The sequence below is a fragment of the Phocoena sinus genome, chromosome 6 (assembly GCF_008692025.1).
Source record: "Phocoena sinus isolate mPhoSin1 chromosome 6, mPhoSin1.pri, whole genome shotgun sequence".
NCBI classification, from domain to species: domain Eukaryota; kingdom Metazoa; phylum Chordata; class Mammalia; order Artiodactyla; family Phocoenidae; genus Phocoena; species Phocoena sinus.
The window spans coordinates 27822275-27850205 of NC_045768.1; the positions used below are offsets into that span (position 1 = coordinate 27822275).

Below are 27931 nucleotides of genomic sequence, written 5' to 3' on the forward strand. Positions count from 1 at the left end.
TTGCATTACAACGTTTCAGTCAACAAATGGCTCCTTACTCTCTGGTCACTCCCAAATCAGCCTATTAACATTAATGACTGCACTTTCCTGAGCTATTTTAGCACAGAAAATCAAAAGCACCTAGGGTGGCAGGTACATATTTTTATAAACATAATTTTGAAAGGTCAGCTGCTATTTATCCCAGGGTGAAATTCGGGGGTGGGGAGAGGTTGTGGACTAGTTCTGTTAGCAAAGAATGTTCTCCACACTCTGATGCTGCATTTCAGTTGCTACTCCATTAAACTAAGTAGACTCTTGAATAACATCTTACAAGTCCTAAGTTAGGAAATGGGTATTTTGATGTTTTCTAAATATCCTAGATTTGATGAAACTGAGCTGTCTATTATCTTTAAAACTAACACTCTTTATTTTACTGGATTTATTATATCTCATCAGAGTTCACTGCTTTCTTTTCCTTGATTCAGAAGCTGGACTGGTGCCTACACTTATGCCCATTAGCCATGAATAGGGTTGTTCTGTGCTTCTTAAATGACATTTTCGAGGTGGGCAGCCACAGAGAGACACAAAATAGGATTACGTAAAAAGTAGTAGTAAATAAAAAATAACAAGATTCCTAAAAAAAAAAAAGAAAGGTATGGGAAAAAGGAGGTTAAATACACTCACACTTGAGTGAAAAAAAAAAAGGGTGCCTGAGGTAGCATGATTGTGTTTCCAGCTGCAAAGCCTAAGAAAAGAGAGAACAATACTGTCTGCATGATCCCCTGATCCCCTCGAGGGAGAGGAAACTAAGTGGCAGAAAAGAGCACTGGCCTGGAAGGTAAAGAGTCCTGGGCTCTGTTCCCAACTCTGCCATTCACTAAGAGTGTGGCCTTGGGATGTTCATTATCATCTCTGGGGTCTGATTTCTTAACGTATATAATGAGGGTGATGCACCAGATGAGGATTTCTAAGTGCTTGCTAGCTCGAAATACCGGCTAGCTCTAAAACAGCTGCTTTCTACCTTTTTTCCAGCCCAGCACACTGGTGGCAGTGACACTAAAGTCCCTGAACCCTGTGTGGAAACCCCTGCAGGGTAGAGCGGGGATGCAATCTGAGTAAGCACAGCCCCAGCACTTTGCACTCTGCTCCTCCATCCTCCACACCCACTGGAAAATCACCAGCTCCCGTGATCTCCGACTGAGAGATGCCATTTATTACAGTAGACACAGCAGGCAGCAGGAGCCTAGTATGGGTCGAAGGAGGAAGAAGCAGCAAGAAACCAGCCTCCTTCTAGGAAGAACTAAAAAATGTCAGAACCGGAAGCATTGTAGATATCATCTAGCAAAACCTCTAATTTTATACAAAAGAACACCAAGTCCCTGAAAGGAAACTGAATGGCACAAAAAATAACCATCAGGTTTGTGTGACTGGGTTGGATGAATACTCAGGACTTGACCCCATGACCATTGCTGTGCTCACCATCCCATCAAGATCATAGTTCACGGATATTTTGGTCAAATTACCTGGCTTTCTGAAATGGGCTAGGCAAAGAGATAGAGTTTCAATTATTCCTTAATTTTGACCACAGTTTTCATGCAAACCAAAAAAAAAAAAAAAAAAAAAGTCAAGGGGTACCAAATACCACTTAACTGTATGGGGAAAAATAACCCGCTTCAATGGTATCCTAGGACTTCCAGATGTAAGCAATTCAAGAGAGGTTATTTATTTACAGATATAAGTAAATAAATAAATAACAAGTTCCCTCTTTAAACTAACTCCCCGTCATCCCCTCGGATCATGAGTTCAGGTTCTGAGGATCTGTGAGTTTCTTACCATCCCAATGCAGAACAGGATAAAAAGCAGCAGCCACGGTATGTCTGTGCAACTACGGTCCTCCAGTGGCTTCCATTCTCGTTTGGAGCTCTAATTGAAAACACAAAGAGAGTGGTAAATGTGAATTTTAGTTAAAGTTAGGAAGGTGCAAACGTGCCATCGATACCTAGATCCCTTCTTTTCCTGACAAATTCCTATTGAACCTTTGAGTTCAATAGGAACCTCAAATATTTGTCACCTTTCTGTGAATTTTACCCTAACACCCACCTCTCTTCCTGGCCAGGATTGATTCCAATGCTGTTCTGGTACCTCTATTAGAGCAGTTAGCATGCTGAATTATTATTGATTGAGCTGTGCCCCTAGCAGAGCATGAACTTTGCAAGGGAAGAGACCACTTCTCATTTCCCAGCGTCCAACGTGATGCTTGAGGGTTCATGGTATATACTTAGTAAGGGCTTTTTTAAATTAATAAACAAACAAATTCTTCCAACATCAATCTTGGTGGTAGCTTTTTCTTTGTGTGTCCAGATGCTAGACTTAAAAATGTAGAACGTGCTTTCTACATGTTCTCATCTAGGAAGGAAGCTGTTTAATTATGAATTCCTATTGAGGGGTAGACTCTTCTAAGTCTAATAAAATTCAGGAACAAAAAACTAAATTAAAACACTCTTACAGACAGATCTGGGCAACTCGTAAACCACCATCCACAGATTTTCATTCTGTTTTTAGAAAGTGTAAAGAGTTTTTAGATCAAACACAAAGATTCCCTAACTAAAAAGCTAAAGGCATTCTAAAAGTTAACTTGCAAAGTATTGATTGGAATTGAGTGCATTTTTTTTCATACAGCGATAGTCTTAGTTTCTCAAATCAGCTCGCAAATTCCCTTTAACCAGAATGTAACTGAAATAACACTCTTGAGCTTTCTAATGAACAAAAATCCCTGAGTCTCACACCTTTTCCTGGAAACAGTAAGCAGAGAAGGGAGAGAGAAGGTAGCCTTGGGAAACTTATGGGAAAAGTTCCTGCAAAAAGAAGGCCAGGGCCTCCAGTGGCTTCCATGACAAGATCCAGGAAGCTATCCGGAGAAGGCCTGTCAGTAGGAAAGGACACCAGCACAAGGTGTGGTAAGGAGATAAGAGAGCTCTCTAGTATAATTAGTACATAGAGTTCAAGAGTGGGGACCCAGTTCTTAATCAGGTTTGCTTAGCTTTCTCTCCTTCTAAAACAGTTTTTAACTTTGACAACCTGATGAAAGCTACAGATTCTTTTCTTAGGAGATAAGCATATAGTTGCATAATTTTCTTAAAAGTTTAGGGAATTCAGACCCCAGGTTATGAAACCCAACTTTAAAATACCTGCGTATGGATACTGAGGGCAAAGCGCTGGAGCTACAACCACTCCTTCCTGACCCCTAAATGCTAACCAGACAAATGCCTTTCCCTTCTTTAGTGTCTTATACACTGTTAGTTTTTCACAAACAACAACAAAAACCACCACCCTTGATAGCTTGTTCCCAGACACCCACACAAGAAAACAAAAGAGCACTAGTTAGTCATGTTAAAAAAACCTCACACCAAGACTCTAACTAGCATTAAAAACCAAGAGTGAGTAGGCAGTGTTTTCCAGAGGAATAAAACACTATGGCAACTGGATAAAGGACTCTGTCCTCTCCTTGGCTCTGTCATTAGTTAGCTACATGACTTTGGATAAAATGCTTCATCTCCCTGGGTGGCAGGAAGAAGTGAGATTAAATCTCTTAGGTTCCTTCCAACTCTAAAAATCTATGGTCAGGAATGCAGTTTTGTGAAAATTTGTGCAATGACAAAAAAACTGCAAAAATAATTTGACATTATTCCCTGTGTTATTCAAATAAGAATGCACACATTGTGGTCTGTGTTTTGGAAGACAGTTGTTCATAGTATGAATAAAGAATGTTTCTTTGTATTAAATAATTTCAAGCTTGAATAATACCCATTATAGTAAAATTACTTACAAACACAGAATTTAGACACATCTTTGAAATTCATTACATTTACTCTAAGGTGATTTCTAGAGCAACGGCTACTTTGAAATACTATATTTGTTTATCTTAACAAACAGTATGTATTAGGGGAAGGCAGGGGGGCGGGGGGCAAGTCTCAGACTGATTGAGCATTTTCTTTATCCACAACTATTTTCTTCGTATTTTTACTTCAGACCAACATTCAGCTTTTAATGCTTAAATTTTTACCTATAACATAAAGAAGGTAGAATTTCATTTTGACCAAAAAGACACAAAGATTCAATATCTCAACAGTCAACTTACTGTGGGCCACTTCTGGGCCAAATACATAGAAAACCTTTCACTGGGGATGAGAAGTGGAGAAGGGGTAGGGGTTACATATAAAACATAGTCAGAGTACAACACAGAGTAGAAGAATACAAAAAAAGGAGGTAGTCACCTCACTCAGATAAAGAAAGGCTTCTCCAGGAGGGGCAGCTTACCTCATAGGCTATTCTGAGGATTAAATGTGAGCATCTGTCACACAGTAAGCACTAATTCTTGGTTATAATTCTTATTTATCAATACTTACTTTTCAGTTAACCTTCTCGCTATTGTAAAAATATCCCTTTACCAGGTGGACCTTTCCACTAAAAGGACAGAAAGAATATTAAATTCACCTTTTCCTCTTCTATTACTAAAATTTTGACTCAATGGTGGCATCTTTCATTTTAGCTACTGTTTTTAATGCTTTCAGTTATTGATTACTATTAACTAGGCACTATACCCAAAGCTTTATACACATTACTTTCAAAATAGCTCTCTGATGTATGTATCATCCCTATTTCACAGCTAAGGAAACTCAGGCTCAAAAGTTAAGTAATCAGGGGCTTCCCTAGTGGCGCAGTGGTTGAGAGTCTGCCTGCTAATGCAGGGGACACGGGTTCGAGCCCTGGTCTGGAAAGATCCCACATGCCGCAGAGCAACTAGGCCCGTGAGCCACAACTACTGAGCCTGCGCGTCTGGAGCCTGTGCTCCGCAACAAGAGAGGCCGCGATAGTGAGAGGCCCGTCCACCGCAATGAAGAGTGGCCCCTGCTTGCCACAACTAGAGAAAGCCCTCGCACAGAAACGAAGACCCAACACAGCCAAAAATAAATAAATAAATTTTAAAAAGCAAAAAAAAAAAAAAAAAGTTAAGTAATCAGACCAAGGTTTCACAACTGTGCAACCAGGATTTCAACCCAGGTCTGTGGCCACAAAACCAAATCTGATGAAAATATCATTCATTTTGCACTAGTCAGTAAAGAGCAAAAACACCTCCATTAGTTTTTCCTCACACAGCAAAATTTGGGAGCCAACCCAATACAATAATTTAAAATCCTATAGGCACAGCGAAAAAGAGAGATGTTTTATGAGCCATGAAATTTTTCAAGCAAGTCAGGAAACCCAACAGTTGAAAGAATTTAATGATTCTTTAACAGACTTAACCAAGTGGTAACTGGATTTAATGCTCTCTGTTTCTTCCAGTTAAAATCCACATAGACCTAGCAAAAGTAAAATGTTTTGCAAAAGCACTTTTTAAATGTGATTTTTATCCCTTTCTCAAATTCTACATGAGGTTAATAAAGGCTGTCAATCAATGTTAGGTCCCTTTCCATTCACAGAATCTTACAATTCAGGAACTAAATAGGACCAAAGTAATCATACAGTCTAAGCCTTTAAGTGACCTAGGGAAAGGAAAGGAAGGGACTTGCCTGACTTGCCCAAGATCAATTGTTTTGATCTTCAAAACAATTCTGTTAGTTGTTATTATATATTCCCAGTTTTGCTGCTCTGTAAAAGAGAAAACCAAGGTTCAAAGAAAATAAGTGGAAAATTCAGTACTGAAACCTGAGTCCCCAAACTCTAGCAGAGAGATGGAAACTATAAGAAAGAGTTAAGAAAATGTTAAAAATAAAAAACCATGGTAACAGAGATGAAGAATGCCTTTGTCTGGCTCATCAGTAGACTAGACACTGCCAAGGAAAGAATCGATAAATTCAAGGATAGGTCAATAGAAATTACCCAAAGTGAAACACAAAGAAAAAGAGAATGAAAATTAAAAACCCAGAACAGAACATCCAAGAACTACAGGATAATAGCAAATGGTCTAACATATATGTAATTGGAATCCCAAAAGAAGATTAAAGGGAGCATAGGGAATGAATAAAGAAATAATGACTGAGAATTTTCCAAAAATAACAAAAGAAATCAAAGCACAGATCCAAGAAGCTAAGAGAATCCCAAGCAGTATAAATACAACACACACATGCCTGCATACAAACACATCCTACACAAACTATATTCAAAATGTTGAAAACCAAATATAAAGACATCATCTTGATGGCAGCAAGAGGGAGGAAAAGGCACACTATAATCAGAGAAGCAACGATTACGCAAAGTTCTTATCAGAAACTATGCAAAGCAAAAAACCATGGAATGACATCTTTAAATTACTGAAAGAATTAAAAAGAAAAACAAAAACATTATTAACTCAGAATTCTATACCCAGAGAAAATGTCTCTCAGAAAAGAAGACTTTTTCAATGAAAACCTAAGAGAATTTATCAGCAGCAAACCTGAAGTACAAAAAATGTTAATGCTCTTCAGGCCAAAAGAATATGATACGACACAAACTTGGATATACACAAAGAAATAAAGACTTGTAAAATGAAGTTTTGAAATTTTCCATAATAAAGTATTTTAAAAATAAGCGTGTGAATATATGTGTATAACAACATTCTCATTACAGTCTTCTTGCACACTCTACAAGATTAATAACCTAGAAAGCAGAATTACAATTTTTAACGCTAGTATTAGACCATAAAAAATAAATCTAAGTCAGACCACAGCTGATGTATGCCTTATGTTTGTATTATATTCATATCCTTAAAGTTAGGAACAATATTTAACATCTTCACATTCCTTCCTATATTTTCTACATCATAGATTAAAAAAAATTTTTTTTCCCATAGTATCTTACAGAAGTCATAGTACAGGCAACTATATATATCCTAGACTTCACATTCACTATGAACCCTAATAGCTAAAACCAAGGCCTTCTGGTGAATTTGATATGATAGGGGTGTGTATTTTTTTAGGAAATAAACCTAAAAAAGTTTTGTCTTAAATTTCCATGTTGGGAATTCCCAGGTGGCGCAGTGGTTGGGAATCGGCCTGCCAATGCAAGGGACACGGGTTCGGTCCCTGGTCCAGGAGGATCCCACATGCCGCGGAGCACCTGAGCCTGTGCGCCACAACTGCTGAGCCTGCGCTCTGGAGCCCGCGAGCCACGGCTGCTGAGCCCACATGCCACAACTACAGAAGGCCGGGCGCCTAGAGCCCGTGCTCCGCAATGGGGGTGGATGCTGCAATGGGAGGCCCACGCACCGCAGCTGGAGAAAGCCAGCGCAGCGGCAAGGACCCAACACAGCCCAAAATAAAATAATAAATAAATAAATAAAATTTAAAAATTTCCATGTTGTTCCTAATGAAGTCACAGTTGTTGAGTAACTGTTTTTTTAGATAATAGTCACACACAAAGATTTTGACAAGTGATATGTTACAATCAGTTAGTCAAATCAGGCATCACTGGAGGGCATCAGCAGTAATAGGGCTAGCAGGGTGGGCCAAGCCAGCGAACAAATCAGGTAGGAAAAAGTCTGGCAGATGTGAATCTAGTTCACAGAAGTAGGCAGGGCTGGTTGGATCAGGAAGATGTAAAAGGATCAGAGAGGCAACAGCAACAATCCAGAGTTAAGACAGAAAGAGTCAGCTAGGTCTCAAATATGGAAACAAGTAGGGTCCAAAATCCAGGAAGTCAGAAGATCCAGGTGATACCTAATGGCAAAGATCAAATGCTCCCTGCCCTCTTTTTATGCTCTGCATACCGTCTATATGACTCTCTCCTAATTAAGGCAGATGTACAAAGATTCCCAAAAGATTCTTATCGTAATCTAGTAACAGTATTACCTGATGCTATGAGTCTTTCCTTGATACACCAGATTTTTGTAAACATGGTTCGAAAATAATGAAAAATGTGCTAAAAAAAATGGTATTGTCAGTTATACTAAGAAGTTACTTAATTTGTCAGGTAATACTCTTAAGCATTCTGTTGGTTTGTCAAATAAATACTGAGCACCACACAAAGAACCTGAGATCCAAAGCCATGTACGATAGCCCCTACACTTACGGAGCTCTAGTTTAGCGAGAGAGGCAAACTAAGGATTGATAATGTGAGTGATGTCAGAATAGAGATGTGTAAAAAGTACTGCAGGATTAGAGATAGGGAACCATTAAGCAAACATTTGCAAGATTTATTGAAATTACCTCATAAACTTCTGAAGCAAACACTAAAAAATGATCCTCTGTTGTCTAAAATAGAATGTGTTTTTGTGTCCAAAACATACTAAAAATTCTCGCTACCTATCATGGGGAAATATTGACTGCCAAACAAGAACTATTCCACTCAGAAATGTTTAGTAGTAAACAAACAGAACATTAAGTTGGTTTAAAAAAACAAAAAACAGCCATTTTCCTCACTTTGTACCCATTAGATTTCTCTGTACTACATTTTATGGCTGCTCCAGTTAGAAAGGAGCCTTTCAGTTTTGGAGAAGAGAAAACGTATCTTCCTTTGTTTTCTGGAACAATTAGTGCAGGGCTATATTTAACTAAGCTACTAGAATAATATTTTCATGTTGATGTCATTGGTGAGATTCCTACTAATACTGAGTTAAGTACTATCTTGTCGCATACATCCAGAGTTGCTATAAATTGGAATTTCTGATGGGCTAAAGAACTACAGGCTCCCTGTCATTTACCTAATAAACCTGTCTTTACCTAGTACCCTGTCCAGCGGCTCTACTTTAGTTTTCATTTCCCAGCTACTCCGTGGCACAACTAGAAAGCCTCTAAAGCAGTCACTGAATCCATCTCCAAGGTCACTGCTACAGACATTCATGATCTAAGTACATATGTCGCAAGCATTGGGCTATCTGTGAGGACTTCATTTTGTTCATGCCCATCTGTTTTACACAAAAACCTCCAATATTCAAGACAAACAGTCATACACTCCAAATCTTCAAAGCTCCCTCCAAGGACATACTGGTTCATTAAATTCCACAAAATGCTTTTATTTGCGCAGAGTAGTAATAAAAGAATAAAAGAGCTGATGTGTATCATTTTTGCCACACTCTTGAAAAGAGTGAGCAGACCTGATGAAGTTGGGCAGCAATAAAACATGGAGGCTTTCAACTTTCTGTTCATAGCACCTGAAACTAAAATCTTGTAATAGGATTTTGAAAGACACTGCCTGTCCTTTGGGAAAGCTCTCTCAAGGATTTGGAGTGCATAACTCCTTACAGTTGCCACAAGTAGCCCATTTCATTTGCTAAGCTTGGCGATGGCAATTCATATTTGCAAGGTAAAAATAAGAGCTGTGATTTTAACAGGCAGTTAAAGGTAATAAGATACATTGAGTGGAAAGATACAGGCATCTGTGTCCAACTGCTTCTCTTAGTTCATGAACTCTATGCTAAATCACAAACATTCATCTATTTAAGGAAAAAGGGGGAAATGGCAACTAGAGCTGCTCTAAGTTATGTATTTACACAGTGACAGAAAGATCATGGGAGATATGTTGCCAATGACTTCATTCTTTCCCTGAATGCCCTAAAAAAAAATAACTGTGGGTCTGTTAGAGTTGTCCTTCTTCCATCAGACTTCTCAGGGGCTGTCTTTCTTGCACACAAGCACACGATAATTACTGGGCAGAGGCCACGTTCCTCCTGTCCTGCAACATAGCTAATAGCATCTTTTACCTCCATGACCAATAAAACATGATCAAAGTTTTACAGATAAGCCTTGTCTGTAATCCTCTAACAGTATTTCTAACTTGCCTTTCTTCTGAATCATCTGTAAGCAATGTTTTTAATTTAAAATTACTATTTGGTTTTATTCTAATTATACAGTTTTCATGGGCTTCATTCCCCCCCATCACATCCTACAAGTGTCAGAACATCTTCAGTACTTGGGGACACCAAGGGCAGACTGAAAGGACCAGAATTGTACTTTGCACCTCCAACCTGCTACAGTACAGCCAGTTTCCATATAGCTAACGGATTTACTGACTTTTCTTGCTATACTGTAACCCTTTCTTTTAAAGCAGGAATTCACAGGTACTCAAAAGAGGACTGTCAGTCATTCCAATCTTGCTTCCTTTCCTTGATGGAATGGCTAAGAACTGACTTATGAAGACAATGATGACTTACGGAGAAGAAACATGAAGACTACACTGATCATATACATAGCTAAGAGGTGAGTGGAAATGAGTAAGTTTATGTCTTAAATCAAAATTAGATCTCATCTTTGCCAATGAAGAGTTTTTAGTCCATAGCAATTGTGCACAGAAATAAATATATGTTCAGTTCTGCAGCAGTGCCTAAGAACTCTCAAGGGAACAAATACTTATCACAGTTAAATAATTTACAAAAATATAGATTACATTCCTTTCGTGTTCCTATAACACACTGTGTACACACCACCATCACCGTAATTGTTATTTCACATTATAATTATTTGCTTCCCCAGTAGATTACGAACTTTTTGAGGGTAAGGATAATGTTTCTATTTTTTGTTTAAATCAGGGATCAGTAAGTACTTAATATTCTTCAAGTGAAAGCCTATTCCACATGAAAGTAGAATCTTACCCTAAGTGGCTGAACATATAATGGCCATTCTTCCTACCTTACTGCCTACTTCGGGCAGGGACTTGTTGGGTTTTATTCACTGCTATATCCCCAGTAGATGAACAGTGTCTAGCCCATAATAGGCTCTCAGCAAATTTATTTAATGGATGAATGAACAAGGTGAGGTCTTTCACCATTCAAGTAGCATAATGTTAGGGCAAACATCCTCACTGTCTCTCTGCATGAGACCATTTCCTTAAAAAGCATTCTATTGCATCACAGGCTGGCTCCTTTTCCCACAGATATTGTAAAGTATAACATTTCCCAAAGATGTTGGTCAGTAGGTTCTGTAAGAAAAATAAATTCCAGATTTAACTACGTTTTAGAAATGCTAGTTAATGAAATCTAGTCTTTTGAGCAGGACTTCTCTGAGACCTTACTGTGAGACTCTCCAAAATGTATCTGGTCACACTGACTGGGAGACGTGAATACAGACAGTGCCAACCTCTCTCAAAATACATTTCTGGAAACCAGAGCATAAGGGTTCATGGTTAGGATTGATGCTCCCACTGAAAAACACTTTCAGAAGTAAAGGCTGGTAGCACTGTTTAAGACTATGCTGAAACTCATAAAAAAGAATGAAACCTTGCCATTCGCAAAAACATGGATGGACGTGGAGGGTATTAATGCTAAGTGAAATAAATCAGACAGATACTGATATCACTTATATGTGGAATCTAAAAAAATACAACAAACTAGTAAATGTAACAAAAAAGAAGCAGACTCACAGATATAGAGAACAAACTAGTGGTTACCCGTGGGGAGAGGGATGGGGGAGGGGTAATATAGGGGTAGGGGATTAATAGGAACCAACCATTAGGTATAAAATAAGCTACAAGTATATATTGTACAACACAGGGAATACAGCCAACATTTTACAATAACTATAAATGGAGTACAACCTTTAAAAATTGTGAATCACTATATTATACACCTGTAACTTATTTAATATTGTACATCAACTATACTTCAATTAAAAAAAAAAACTATGCTGAAACTGAACACAATGTACATCGGTTTGACACTTTGGAAAGTAATTTGATGATACATTTAAAAAACCCAAAGAAATCATCTAAAACATTAAAATAGCTGCACGTGAGATGTCCAATATAGTGATATTATGAGAAAAAATTAGAAATTAACTATCTATAATAGAAAATAATTAAAAATGAGAATGGAATATTAAGCAATCATAAGGGTAATTATGAAGACTTTGCACAGTAACATATAAAATGATAATGATAAAAAGCTGTGTTCAAAAACATGGTATGAAATTATGCCATGCTCTGGTGACACAATTTATAAAATAGTATATGCAAATGTAAAAGCATTAGACGAGGATAGTGCAATTTTTAAATAGTTAGACTTATAATGCATTTTTCTCATTTTGATTTCTATTAATGCTATTTAATTATGGAAGAAATATCAAAAAAAGAGGAATATTAGCTCCCATTTCTTCAGATCATGCTTTTTCTACTTCCTCAGTATAGTGTCAGCTATAAATAGATGCACAATGAAAACTACCAGAATATATTCAGGTCATTCTATCTGACACTTATTGACAGGAGATCAGAACATTTCAAACTTCACTAGAAAGCCATATGCTGATAATCACCTAGGCAAGAGCAAGATTTCTCCTGAAAAATGCAGAACTGGCAACGTCAGAGAGGTAATACACTCTAATAAACATTAGAGAGGAAATCACCAGTGTAGTGGGAGGCAGGAACACATACCTGGGTGTGAATCATAGCTCCTCTTCCAAATAGGAGTATGATCAGCTGACACGATCTTCCCACTTCTAAGGTAAAGATGATTCTCCCTACACCATCCACTGCTGTTTTCAGGATTAAAGTAAAGCTGCTGGCTAGACCAGGTCCTAAACCATTTGTTAACATCCTTTCCCAAAGGGCTATGAGAAAAATCTCCCCAGGAATCATCTTAAAAAGTGAATTCTCGCAAACAATCATCTCAAACATTTTAAAACTGCTCCCATATTGTATACATTCTAAAATGTGTGCTTGGAAAGTGAAAAATGTTGTAAAGGAAATACAACCGGGAGAAATTGAGTGCACAGTTTTATAGATAATCAAGGTAAACATAAGAAACAAATAGTAACTTTCAAATGATAACACAATAAGAGCGACTGAAATGACTTCTTATATCATAAATTTTTTAAGGGAAGTGAAGAAAACATCAATCCTAAAACCACAGTTAACCAAATTATAAAAAAAAAAGTCCATTCATTCAATAAATAATTGTTCCACCTGAGAAGAACTAGGCTGGGACTCCGAGAGCCCATTAGTTTACTTTCACCTTTCTACTGTTCTCTTGCTAATTTACCTTCCTCATCTCTAGGCTTTACCTTGTCTCTCCTCCCTTCTATAAATAAACAATTCATTTGAGTTCACATGTGAGGGTTGCTGAAATGATAGACAAAAATGTATGTTTATTGAAGGTAGAAAAAGGTCATGGATCAACCTTAAGAAGATTACCAAAATAATCTGTTTCATCTGGAGTACTTAATGACTGTAACACTAAATGCAGACTATAGCTAGTATGAGTGAGCATAAGCCATGTGCCAGACACTTTATCCATATTAACTCATTTAATTTTCACAAGCCAGTAAGGTCGATCCTATTATATTATTCCCAGTTTTCTCCTGAAAAAACTAGACAAAGAGGGGTTAAGTAAATTGCCCAAGTCATACAGCCAATAAACACTAAAAAAGCAGGGATGTGAAGCAGGTAGTTGGGCCCTAAGGCCCATGATCACCCCACTCGGCCTTGCTTACTATGGTTAACATACCTTGTGTGGACATATGGAACAGATTTGTGGTTGCCAAGGGTGGGGAGGGGTGGAATGGACTGGGAGTTCGGGATTAGCAGATGCAAACTATTACATATAGAATGGATAAACAACAAGGTCCTACTGTATAGCACAGGGAACTATATTCAGTATCCTGTGATAAACCATAATGGAAAAGAATATAAAAAAGAATACGTATATATATAACTGAGTCACTTTGCTGTACAGCAGAAATTAAGACAGCATTGTAAATTAACTACATGTTAATTTAAAAAATTAAAGATTTTTAAAAATTAAAAAAATACATATCCTGTATGGACACTGTGGATAGATGGGTATTGGAAGGGAGGAGGAAAAAGAGGAAAATGAGAGGCATAAGAATTACTGTTGACCCTTGAACAATGCAAAGGTTAGGGACACCCATACCCATGTAGTCAAAAATCTGCATATAAAAAAAAATCTGCATATAACTTTATAGTCAGCCCCCCCATATCTGTGGTTACGTGGATCCATATTTGAGGTTATGTGGATCCCTATCCGAGGTTCTGTATCTGAGACTTCAACCACCCACAGATCATGTAGAACTGTGGTATTTACTGTTGAAAAAAATCTGCAAATAAGTGGACCCACACAGCTCAAACCCATGTTGTTTCAACGGTCAAATGCACAGCAAAAATACTATAGTAAATTCTGTGGCTTATTTTATCTAAACTGATGTTTTGCATGGTTAATATTTCTTCTTACAGGAGAATTATAGGACATAACCAAGAATAAGATATTATTAACATATTTTGTATTTTGATTTCAAAAATAATTTCCAAATGTCCAAATATTACTGTTGATATTTGAAGAAAACACCTGCAGTGGTGTTTAACCGGTGGAAACAAACTGTTGTTTCCTCCTAGCCTTCTGTAACTTCCATCTATATTTTGCATAACACTTGTTTGGATTTCAAGAGTAATAGTACTTAAAATGCTACTTTGCTATTAGGAAAGCACATACAAATGCCCATCAACTGATGAACAGATACATACAATGTGGTAGATCCATAGCATGGAATATACATTTTGGAATAACAAGGAATGAAGTAGTGATACAACATGGATGAACCTTGAAAACTTTATAAGTGAAAGAAGCCAAACTGGACATATTATATAATTCTATTTATATGAAATGTCCAGAATAGGTAAATCTGTAGAAACAGAAAATAGATTAGTGTTTGCCTAGGATTGGATGGGAGCTAAGGGGAAATGGGGAATGACTGCTAATGGCTATGGGGTTTCTTTGGGGGATGATGAAAATGTTCTAAAATTGACTGTAGTCATGATCAAACCTCGGTGAACATACTCAAAACCATTGAATAGTACACTTTAGATGGGTAAATTGTATGGTATATGAATTACATCAATAAAGTTATTATATGTATAAGAAAAATCATGTGAAAAGGGGGTCATTCTGGCCACTCACATATGGAGTTCTACTGATTTCATTATAGACTCCATACGAACACTTTTAATACAGTTCCATTAGGTAGACAAGATAAAAGCAGAACAATTTAACTAAGGTAAAGAGTTGGGTAACAGTGAAATCTGATGAAAGCAAACATTTTTCTGAGAAATCAGAAGTTACAAGAATTACTAGATAAAGTGCTGATTTTCATGTAATAGTTCAATTCCTCTGTAGGTAGCATAAGGGGAAAAGAGAAACAAGGTTGCAGAAACCTGAAATAAAAGGTAAAATAGACCAAGTAGAGAGAGAAAAGTCATCTTTTGAAGAGACCAAAGAACACACACACCAAGGCAAAAACTAGACTGTGGTATAAACACAGCTACAGAAAGAACGTACTCGTCAGAAGAAAGAGACCAGACAGGGAAGGTACACACACAGCTACTATTTATTTAGCACCTCTTAGGTGCCACAATCTGTAATTGGCCAGTTACACTGAGAAATAACGGTCTAAAAGATACACTTTGACACTGCTCTTCCAAACTGTCTTGGGGAAGGGGTACCAGGGCAGCAGACTCTAGAATGCTGAATAGACAATTCAGGATACTAAGCTGCTGTGCCGTGAGTCATCCAGCCTACTCCCCTTCATCTCATTCCATGACGTTAGGCAACCTTCTCACTGTCCTCTGGCTTCCCACAAGTTGACAGGCAGTGTGCATAACATAACTACAGAGCTATAGAAAATAAAGCAGTGGAGCAATAGAGGTTATTGTATATGCAGAGAGTCTGGAAGAATATATATAGACTAAGCTGTGAACAACTGTTATCTCATGAGGTGGGGTCAGAAAGGACTCTCTACTTTTACATGTTCATTGGATTTTTTAATAACCACACTACTTTTCTATTAGGAATAAATATGGTATTTCTTAAATAATAATTTGGCTTTACCTTAATACTAGCTAAGCTGACAAAAATCTTCTGGTTTGTATGTCAAGTTTAATAAATTAGCCTCCTGAGTCGATCCACGTGTCTTAAGACTTTGGTTTACATGAATCTACTATTAACGAAAGCATTTACTCTTAACATACTAGCAAAATCAAGTTTCTGAACCTCCAAAGCCTCAAAACAATACTTGGCCAAGCTTCCAGGTTCAGCCTGGTAAAACCTGAACCACACCAAGGACCCTGCATTCAAATTCTATAAGCAGAAAATATTAAAGAGCTATAATTTAGCAGCTTTCTAGAGAATGTTTCCCAGCATTTCAGCATAATTTACAAATAGGCAGCTCCTTGAACTGCAGAGTGGCCTTAGCCAACTAACTTTGAAAGAAAAGAGGCTGGTTCTATCCTACCACCAACCAACACCCTCTCCCTGTGCATGAATAGATCAGAATCATGAAGAAAGCCCTAGGAGCATGAGTCCTAGGTTTAGCCTGGCCCTAGACTCTGGATCCTAAATCCAACTACATTCCCATCCCCAGCCGGGGGTTTAAAATTAAAGGTCGGAGTACCCTGTAGTAGTAGCCACTGGATGGTGCCAATATTTCATCATCAGGTAACCAGCTGGCCCTCAGCCACCCGAAAGTATGGCTAATTGGTTATCTCCAAATGACTACTGGGTCTATTAATGCTATGCTGTCACGAAGCCCCCAAATCCTACTTCTAGGTAAATCCAGCTACTCAAAATCAAGATTATCAGTTATTTAAGTCTGAAATGGAAAAGAACAATACAAGGGAATCAAGCATTAAATTAACTGTTGGATTAGAAAACTATTGCAGTCCCTTCCAATCCTGAGATACAATGGTTTCACAATCAGCAAAGGTTCCCAGGAGAAGCAGAATTAATGAAAACCAGTTAAAGACCTAAAGTGATTAAAGAAAACTCACACAAAGACTAGAAACCGCCAAATAAGTGAGGAGGAACACGGAATCATCAAATTAATAGCCCTATAAATGACAGATACTAAACTTGCTGTTTAAAAAAAAAAAATCAACCAAGAATAATGAATGTTAATGGACCAACCTTGAATAAATAAATGCTCTGAAAACATGAGCATCTGTAAATCTCCATGCCCAATGAGTCATTAAAATATCCCATTCAGAAGAAACCATTTTTGTCCACCTCCAAAGCCAAGTCTCAAGCTCAGGCAGATGTCATTTATATCTTAACTGGTTTGTATCCAGTTCTGGCAAACTATCTTTCCCATCAGTCAGTCCTCTATGTGGTTGTTAAAGCTACTTTTCTCTTAAGATTAATTATTTATTAACCCCTTAAGAGTAACTACTTTTTTTTCCTCTCTCTCCACACCTTTATTCCCATCTCTATGTCAGTTGGTTCTTTCTGTACTGCCCAAAACAATGATTCTCAATCACAGGCTTCAAACAACTATACAACTTCTAACAACACTGCTCCCGTCTTCAGTAGATATCCACTTCTCTGAAAATCCAGTTAAATCCTGCTTCTTTACACAAAGTCGACCTTATAATAAACCAATCTTCTATTAGAACTACAGATATGATCACAAAGAAACAACCTATTCTAAGACGGTACATTTAAGACTGGGTTACAAAATGACCAGCTAGTAATCCATTGTGGAATAAAAGTGCAAGCCCCTGATAGAATCCCTCCATCCAACATGAGATAGGACTCCAAGGCTCCATACTTTGCCGCTTCCAATCCTGACAATACCATGGCTCCTTGGCCACAATGAGACCCATCTGTGGCCTGCTGGTGTACTATAAATATCACTTAGGTCACCTTATCACTGTCTAGACACAAGCTTTTGTGCTTTCACTTATGAAAACTGTCATAGTAATTGAACAGTATCAAAGGGAGAAGAAAAAACAGAGATGAGAATATAAATATGCAGAGACAGAAAAACACATGCACCACTGCCAAGAATATCATGGGCTTTAGAAGGAGAAGAAATCAAGGGGAAAACACCCTCTGCTCTACTCCAACTCTTCTTTTTCTGCTTAGCGTTTGGCTAGTAACACCTCTCCCCTTAGTCCTCCGCCATTGTATGATTTGGCCCCAAAGGGGCTACTTCTAGAGTAGGTCCCAAGCACCCCACCGGGATCTTTCCACCCCAGAGATCCTTTGCAGGTCCAGCACCCCATGCTGGTGCAAGTCCAGCTCAAGAAACCCTCCACGGTCCAATACAGTGGATGTTTATTCCCAACTGTCTCTATTGTGTGCTTCCTGGGGAAGGCAGCTTCAAGCAGAAATGTGCTCTGGCCCGGGGTTGATCTCCAGGTGGTTTCTCAGCACGCTCTGGCACATCTGTGTATAGGCTGCTGCAGCTGGCGTGCACCAGCTCCCGAGCACCAGCAAAGCACATCTCTTCCCAACTCCTGCTCACCGACTTCATGTTGGTAGCCTGGTGGGAGTATTTATACGGTGGAAATCAGCAAATGTGACAAATCTGGGCATTTTCTTTCTTCCCTTGCAGAGCTGATTGTTAAACATTAACCAGTACACCACTACTTGTGCCTCAGTTTGTCATCTAATTTGAGTTTTTCTTTTATATAGAAATAAGTTTTTGCATAGCCAAATAAATTTGACTTTGGACCTTTTCTCACTGCTTTTAAACTCTTCAATTATTTGATAAATACTGTTTTCTTCTACTTGTTTATGGTTTCATGAAATTAACTTTGATGTATGAGTTATCCAAAACCTTTTAACTAAATATCATAGCTAATCAATCGTTGATTCAAAATGGCTCCTTTAACAAATAATAAATTCTTGTTTACACTACGGCCTTACATTTACACTCTTCCATTGACCTATTTTGCTCTTGTGTCAACAACTAAACAATAGTAGCTAACATTTTTTGAGTACTTCCACGTACCAGAATTTGCTCAGTTCTTTAATTACATTATCTCATTTAATCGCACACTTTACAGGTGAGGAAACTCACGTCTGGAGAGATTAAGTCACTGAGCTATGGTCACATGTCTGTAAGCCGCAAACCTAAAATCCAAATACTTTCCCTCCAACACCTAAACTCACTGCCACTCTGCTAAACTGTAACACATTACTGATTGCTACAGCGTTTTTATCTGATATTGGTCTCTTCTTTATGTTTACTGCTTTGCCAAGCCCCTCTAAAAATATATGTATTTTTAACCCAGACCATGTTAACTTTATAAATTAATTGGGAAAAAAATGACATCATGTCAATATTCCATTTTTTGCCTCTAGGAACAAAGTACATTCCTCCAGTTCAAGTTTTATCTTATAAATCTCAAGAAAAGTTTTATAGTTTTCTTCATTTTGATCACACATATTTCTTATTAGGATTATTTCAAAGTATTTTGTATTGGTTGTTACTAAGGTGAATGGGATATTTTGCCCATTATATGTTTCCAACTGGTTATTGTTGACACTTGGGAAAGCTACTGGTTTTTGTATACTTACCAAATATAGCTCTTACTAATAATTTTTAGTTGATTTTCTTGGTTTTTGTATGTTGTCTCCTTTCTGATCATTATACTTATTTTTGTTTTGTGGTTTATTGCATCAGTCAGAACTTCTAGAACAATGCTAATAGTGATAGAAGACTTGCTTATGTGCTCCGACAGTAAAGAGAAAATACTCCAGTGTGCCACTGTCAAGTATAATATTGGCTGTTGGTTCAAGGCAGTGGATCTTATTAAAGATGTAGTTTTTAACTTTCTAGCTTTAAAACAGCTTTATAAAGGAGGAGACTTTGAACTTTCACATGTGTTTTGAGTATACCACTGAGATAATTTTAGGGTTTTTCTTACCAACTTCCTATTTGAAACAGAAAAATTCTAGACTATCCAATAGGGAGGTAGGTCTGAGTTTGGTCCTGGTGTGTATGTCAGCTAAAAGGCATCCTAGGTCCGTAGTACGGTCTGTTCTGCAAAAAATGTGTTTCTTTGACATGCATTACCTCACACACAACAGACAAATAGATGAATGATGTCAGTATAATGGAGAAGTCACTTTGGCTCAGGTGCAATTTTCCCCAGCACGTTAATGTTTCCAAGCAGTGAGAATCAAGTTTCCTCATGATTACTAAGAGAAAGCTTTAGCAATATAAGACCTTCAGCAGGGGAAAAAAGCTAAAAAAATCTACAGAAGTGACTTACTTTTAAATGATGGCTGATTTAGTGGCTTCGAAAAAACCATTACACTTTCCTTCTTTTAAGCTACCTGTCAAAGGTGCAAATGCAGCTGAAAAAGCTGCAGAGACATTGCTCCCTGTATTAAAACAATGGATTAATTAAGAAGGCTCTGTCCTGGACCAGATATTTAATTCTGATGAAAAGGTCTCTGATAGAAGGAAATATCCTATAAGACCCACTTCTCAAAGAAGAGAGCATTAAGCTCCAGGGTTGAAGGCTACAAGATTTTTCTGACTGTGATACCGGATGCGAACACCAGTAAACTGTGCTGGGCTTTTTGTTTGTTTGTTTGTTTGTTTCCCTTTGTACTTCTTTTAGGACTATACTTGGTTACAAAATTCCTTAGTTTTAAGTGTTCTGTCCCAACTCTCTTTCTCCATCACCCCTGTTGTTTTTAGCACCTGAATTTGCACAACATGAGTTTATTTTATTTTTAAATTGTTGTTGAGGTTTTCTCGTATTTTCCAGGTCCGCCTGTATGGGGTGGCAGAGAAACATCTGCATTCCTCCTAGAACCATCGGGTCTAATGCAACCTGCTTATCACAGTGCAGCCCACTGGAGATTTTTTTTTTTTAACCCAGGCAGCTAACGGACACGAAGTACCTGCCAACAAGGAATCTAAGATAATTGAGTTAAATATTAAAAAGTTTAAATCATTTTTCATAGATGGAGTACCTGCAGTGAAGAGAGGGGGTGTGCAAATTTCTGAAGTATATTCACGTGAAGAGGCTGGCCACACTCGGGCTCCACTGTCTCATTTACAATACACATCTGTCACCAAACTCCTGATATTCTCCTGCACAACCTGCTCCACCAACAGCCTTCCCCTTCTCTGTAAACAATAATTCCACCTTCTCAGGCGTTCAGACTAAAAGCCTTATTATGGCCTTTATTCCTCACGCCATGTGCCCCATTCATCACGAAATGCTGCTGTCTCAACCTTCTAACCACGTCCAGAATCTGACCATGTGTCCTCGCTTCTCTACGGCTACCACCACTATCTCTCACCTGAGTCACTGCAATAGATTTCTCTTTGCTTCTATCCTTGTCCCCTCAACACCAGTTTCAATAAGATGAAGCCCTTTTCCTCAGAAAGCCAGATCACGTTACTCCCCTGCTCAAAAGCCCGCAATGTCTTCCAACCTCACTCAGATCAAAAGCCAAAGATTTTATAATGGCCTACAAGACCCAACTCGCTCTGGCACCAACCACCTCTGACCTGTTCCCTTCCCTCCACACACTGCTCCAACCACTCTGGCCTTGTAGCCTCTCCAGCCTCTCAGGCCTGCTTCCATCTCCTGACTTATGCACTTGCTGTTCCCTCTGCCTAGAATGCTCCTCTCCTAGGTAATCAAGGTGGCTTGCCCCCTCACTTCCTTTAGGTTTTTGCTCAAACATCATCACCACAGAGAGGCTTTTCTTGACCACCATATTGTAAATCGCAAATACACACACACTCCCTATCCCCCTTCCCTAACTTACTTTTCTCCATAGCAGAATGCACCTTCATCTGCTAAACTATGTATTTTACTTATTTCTGTACCTGCCCTGTCCACTAGAAAAGAAGCTTGATGTTCTCTGCGGCATCCCCAGTACCTAGAATAGTTCTCACTCAATAACTACTTGCGAAGTGACTGAATAAGGTTCACTGCATGGTGTGATGAAGGAGGTGACAAAGATGGCTCCAGGTTATGGCCTTCACCATCACAAATTCAAGGAATACTTGGAAGAAGGTGAGCAGTTCACAGAAATTTATTTTAATGCAGTCATATGGCTAGGTTGTGAAAACTTGTTTAAGAGATTTACTGAGCCCCTTCCTCAGATCAAGGACACTTGAAAGGGTTTTGAGTGGTTCGACTTGTCAGACACCCCAGCGACTCACAAGATTGTTCTTCTGTAATGTGGCAAGACTTCTGAACACAGCAAATCTGAGACTGCAGGGGGAAAAAAAAAACCCAGAAGCACTGCTGACATGACCAAGGAAATACGAGCATTCTGACTAAAACTGGACATGTGAATCAAGCAGCTGGAGAATGCATTCACTGTCCACAGCAGATCAGCCCCACACTCAACGAAATCATTGCATTTAAAAAGTAAAGAATCTTATAAATCAATTTCAAAAGAAATTCACACATTTTAAAAAGAAATCAGGCTGTCAGTATCTGCGGTTGCCTTTGAAGGTCATCCCTTGGGGATAGGCTGGAATCATCACGCATTTGTCCCACTGGCATGGCTCACATTTTCATGAACAAAATGCAAGAGCTGAAAGCAAAATCCGACCAACAAAAAGTCAATATTCATGGCATTCTGAAGATGAATTCGCAAAGCTTAGAACGATCCTAAAACTTCTCACATGAGCTCAACTCGGTTTTCTATCCCTGATGCTGTGAAAACCTATTCTTTTTCATGAAAGTGTTGAAATCAACCCTGGAGCTACCATCTGTGATGTAAACCTAGAGTCATAATATATTGAAATATGCCTCACTATCCACCTAGAGTTGCAGAATATGGTTGTTTCTTAAGCGTCACTTTCCTCTTATTAGATCAAGAACACTATACGAGTAGCTCCAGGCCTGTAACTGCACTTTTGGGATTAACACGTTTATTCAATTGTTTTTCAAACTGACTTTGATTAATTTTTAAATCATATTATAGATCTGTTTTATTTCATTACTGTTAAGAATTTAAACTTCACATGGGCCCACACATGTATGGATTTCAAATTATGTAATTCATTACTTTAAAAACATAGGCACTTACTTTTCAGTACTTTTCAGTAGGGACAAGGGAATGAAATATAAGGACTGCCTGAGAAACTGTCAAGAGACTGAAGGAGTTAACTAAGGAAACATGATGGCTAAATGCAATATGGGATCTGGAATTAAATCCTAGGATAGAAAAAAAAAAAGGACAATTGTGGAAAAATTAGGAGAACCTGAATAAAGGCTGTAGTTTAGTTAGTGGTATTGTACCAATGTTAATTTCTTAGTTCTGATAAATGTACTATATCATGTAAGATGTTAACATTAGGAGAAGCTGGATGAAGGGAATACAGGAACATTTCATACTCTTTGCAACTCTTCTGTAAATCTAAAATTATTTCAAGGGAGTTCCCTGGTGGCCTAGTGGTTAGGATTCTGTGCTTTCACTACTGTGGTCCGGGTTCAATCCCTGGTCGGGGAATAGAGACTGAGATCCTGCAAGCCATGTGGTGTGGCCATAAATAAATAAATAAAATTACTTCAAAATTAAAATTAATTCTAGATTTAAAAACTCTAGAAACACAACAAAAATTTTTAGCCATTTTAGGGTGATCTATTAAAAAAAAAAGCCAGTGCCACAAAAATGGTTTCATTTAGTTATTGATACAGAATCAAGGAAAGTTACAGAAATCTGGAATTTCAGCTACTCTCAATATGCAAGTTGCCAAAAACAGATTTGACAACAACAAAAAGTCTTCCATTGCTCTGTCACAACAAAATATAAAAGACACATAAAAGAAAACCACCTCAAAATAACAAAAATGATCACATTTATATAGACTTGAAGTGACAACGAAGATTAGAATAAACCATTATTTCAACTAACGTGGGATATGAAGGGCATCATTGTAAATTTGTAAGGGAACTAAAGCATATAGTGGTTGTTTCTATGTGCTGGAATTATAAAGGATTATCTTATCCTTTAAGCTTTTCTTTACAATGGCCGTATAAAGATTTAAAATCTGGGCTTCCCTGGTGGCGCAGTGGATGAGAGTCCGCCTGCCGATGCAGGGGACACGGGTTCGTGCCCCGGTCTGGGAAGATCCCACATGCCACGGAGCGGCTGGGCCCGTGAGCCATGGCCATTGAGCCTGCACGTCCGGAGCCTGTGCTCTGCAACGGGAGAGGCCACAACAGTGAGAGGCCCACGTACCGCAAAAAAAAAAAAAAAAAGATTTAAAATCTGAACAATAAGCATAATACATTTTGGTAGTAGTCCACGTGATACTGAGATAAAATAACAGGAAGCTATTTCTAAGCCTGCGAGCTCTCACACTCTTGCTCCGCTTTTGTCCCCTCTCACCTGCAATGGTTTAGACTCTGACCAGTTCTCCCCTTGTCTACTGCATCAACAGTCTCCCTACACTCCTCCACTGCACTTCAGTCTATTTTTCCATTCTTATTAAGCTATCTTCCTAAAATTCAGGTTACAACACATCACTTCTCTGTCGAAACAAAACCACAGAAACTCTAATGGCTCTACCTATTGACTAAAGAAGAAAAAACCCTTCCACAAACTCAATAACCATCATCAAGCTTCCTCCAAGCCTCTGTTCATGCCCTTCTCATTAATAAAATTACCTACTTTTTTTTTTTTTTTTTTTTTTTGCTGTACGTGGGCCTCTCACTGTTGTGGCCTCTCCCGTTGTGGAGCACAGGCTCCGGACGCGCAGGCTCAGCGGCCATGGCTCACGAGCCTAGCCGCTCCGCGGCATGTGGGATCTTCCTGGACTGGGGCACGAACCTGTGTCCCCTGCATCGGCAGGCAGACTCTCAACCACTGCGCCACCAGGGAAGCCCCCAAAATTACCTACTTTAACTAACATTTGCTGAGTGCTTATTTTATGCTAAGCAAAATGCTAAGAGATTTACATGTCATTTTATCCCTATAGTCTTCTCACCAACCCCTACGGGTAAGTGCTACTACTAAATGAAAAAAAAGTCAGAGCTTTAGTTAATTTTCCTAAGGTTACCTGGCTAGTAGGTGGTGGTGTAAGAACTTGGACCCCAATCTCTAAGCTTCAAAGTCCAAACTCTGAACACAATCTTCTTGCCAACTTCTATCATTCCATCAAGTCCCAGAACAAATGCTAACTTCTACTACCATCCCTAATTCCTCCAGGTGGAAGTGATAAGCTTTTCCATGGACCCACACGCCTGTTTCATTTCCTTTTATAGATCTTATTTCATCCTGCCTTATATGTAGGAAACAATATACATGTCTAAATTACCCATTAGATTCAAGAGCTTTGAGAACAGGAACAGCTAACTTATTATCCTTCACAACTTGGACTCATGATAATGCCATGGGGTAGCAGAACTGAGTAAATGTCTATCAAAGAAGGAAATCGTGTTCAGAGAAACTCAGACTTCTACTTAATTCTCCTAGTTGTTCACATACACACACGTTTGAACTATAGACACCAAGAATTTCACAGAATACAAAGAACACAGATTTTGAAGCTCGACAAACCTGTTTACAAATCCTGGCTCTACTAAAAAGAAACTACTATCTGACCTTGGGGGCACTTCACTTAACCAATGTGTCCTTAATTCCTCATCTATAACACTGAGACTAATGATAATATGTGTAAAACACATAACACTATATAGCAAGGTAAACTTTTGATAGGTGTTTCTTACGAGAATGACAGGATCCTCTTTAAAAAGGGTCAATATTTCTATAGATAGATGACATGAAACACTCAGATAACAAGATCCAGGACGCTGTATGATTAAGTGCTAAGTGTTCAGGGATGGGAATGATCAGTGTTGACCAAAAAGAAGGCTTCTTGGGGACTTCCCTGGTGGTCCAGTGGCTAAGGCTCCACACTCCCAATGCAGGGGGCCCGGGCTCAATCCCTGGTCAGGGAACTAGATCCCACATGCCGCAACTAAGAGTTCACATGCTGCAACTAAACTTCCTGCATGCAGCAAGGATGATCCCGGGTGCCGCAACTAAGACCTGGTGCAGTCAAACAAAAAAAATTTTTTTTAATTAAAAAAAAAAAACTAGCATTGTAGTTTGTAACCTTTAAAAGAAAGAAAGGAGGGAAGGAGGGAGGGAGGGAGAGAGGAAAGAAAGAGAGAGAAAGAAAGAAGAAAGAAAGAAAAGAAAAGAAAGAAGGAAAGAAAGGCTCCTTGAAAGGAAAGAATATGTGCTGGCTCATCAGGATAGGACTTGGACAGAAAGGAGAAAAATTCCAAAAAGGAGACAATCATAAGTAAAAGCAGGGAGGCCAGAGTAAAGATGCTCATTCAAAAAGTATGCCTCCAGTACAGTTCTTGCTCAGTGGACAAACGCCAGATGAATAAACAGAGGGCAGAGTCCAGAGAAAACTATGAATCTAATGCTGGTATAAAGGATATTGTGCTAAACAGAATAAAAGCGGGAAAGGAGAACCTTCATACTGCTTACAGGAAAATGAGAATTAGTGGTTTATCTAATGAATGCATGAATACGAGTTTGCTATAATGAGCATAAGCAAAGTCTTACCAGTGGATAGATCCTTTGTTTTTTATTAGCTTTATTCACTACTTTTAACTCTAACATCAATGGTATCCCCACCCAATCCTATCTTTTAGCGGTGTGAAATGTATTTGTATGCACAGAGAAATAATAACTTGGAAAACTATTGTATACGTTCCCATGTGACTGAGGGTGTAGATAAAATGCAGAAGACATAGGGCTGAGGGTTCCTTACAAGTTAAAAATGCTATTTGATTCTGAAGACCATCAGAACCAGGAAAAGTATTTTATTATTAATATTTTACTCAGAACAAAAAATGTAGGCACATTCTGTTGAGGGAAAAACAAAGCAATGCCAAACTGCTTAATGAACTATGATATTGACATATACAATCGTATGAACTATCACTGCTCTGTGATGGCTGGTAAGGAATCAGACAATATACACAGGACATAAGGCTTTTTCAAAATGGACTCACACCTTCAAAACTCCTATTACTTGAATGAAATTCACTCAGTTGCAATTTTACACAAATCATCCACCATGAAATGGTATAAGAGCCCAGCATCCTGAGTTTACATATGGATTTTTCAAATCAGTGGGCACCTGTTCAATCAGAACTGAAAAAACAAAAAACACCTAGCTGACAAGTGTTTGGTTTTTTTTTGGTCTCACTGTGCAGCTTGAAGGATCTTAGTCCCAGACCAGGGATTGAACCCGGGCCCTCAGCAGTGAAAAAGTAGAGTCCTAACAACTGGACTTGTCAGGGGAATTCCCTGACAAGTATTAATAAAGCAAAAATGTAATCCACTCATCTCTGCAGTCCATATTAACCACAGTGACAATAAGGAATAACACCCCTACCTCTAATTCATCAACATTATACGTCCTAGAAATAAATTTGGGGTAACTCTTACTCTAATCAAAATTACCAGCCAACAGGAATAATTTATGCCAAATGGAGGAGGCCCTTTTGAGAATTACCATGTTAATGGTGAAAATATGAGAAAGAAAATTAAAAACTAAATATGTTGAATGGAATTATTGTATTTTAACATAATATTTAATGTGGTATAAAATAATGTTTATTTTTCTTTTTATTACCTATTTTCATTCATATGTCACGAGAAAGGCCAGAGGCTCTGAATTTGCCTGTATCCCTTAGCAGATGGGGAAGGCATACTTTCAGCATACGTACTAGCCAATGCTGCATAAAGTGCATTGTTTTTCAATTGGCCCACAGGCCATTAATGGAATTTGAGATACCTAAAAAATAGAGGAAAGGAAATAACATAAGACCTGTGTTCTAATTCCCAATCTGCTTACCAGCTAAATCTTTTTAGACTTTTAACTTCTATCAACTTATTTTCTCATCTGTAAATAGGATAGTTATATCTAACACAGGACAGTGAATGGTGGCTCATTTTCTTCTTTGAAGGACACAAAGTGTCCCCACAAAAATCAGAGGCAGTTCTCTGACTGGAAGGGGGTGCATGAAGATGCCTCTGCACAGTACTGCACTGAAAATTATGAAAGTATTAGCTGTCTTATCAAGAACGGGGACTTAAGAGATACCGAGGAAACCAAATATTCCACAGGCCCCTCCTTGATGCCAGCACTGCCGGGTATAGGGATCACAAATTATACACGGCAACAATGATGTGGGAGATGCAAAGAAGACAAAAAATGAATATCCACAGTGCAAACTCATA

General features: G+C 38.4%; 1 protein-coding gene across 3 annotated transcripts in view; it reads right to left on the bottom strand.

The window, feature by feature from the left end:
• Positions 1–27931, bottom strand: part of SLC44A1 (solute carrier family 44 member 1) — a 219178-nt gene that overhangs the window by 165541 nt on the left and 25706 nt on the right. For all 3 annotated transcript variants that reach the window (XM_032635150.1, XM_032635149.1, XM_032635148.1), the window contains exon 2: positions 1813–1902. In XM_032635150.1, coding sequence (XP_032491041.1) covers positions 1813–1902 — 90 coding nt within the window. The remainder of the gene's footprint in view (positions 1–1812; positions 1903–27931) is intronic.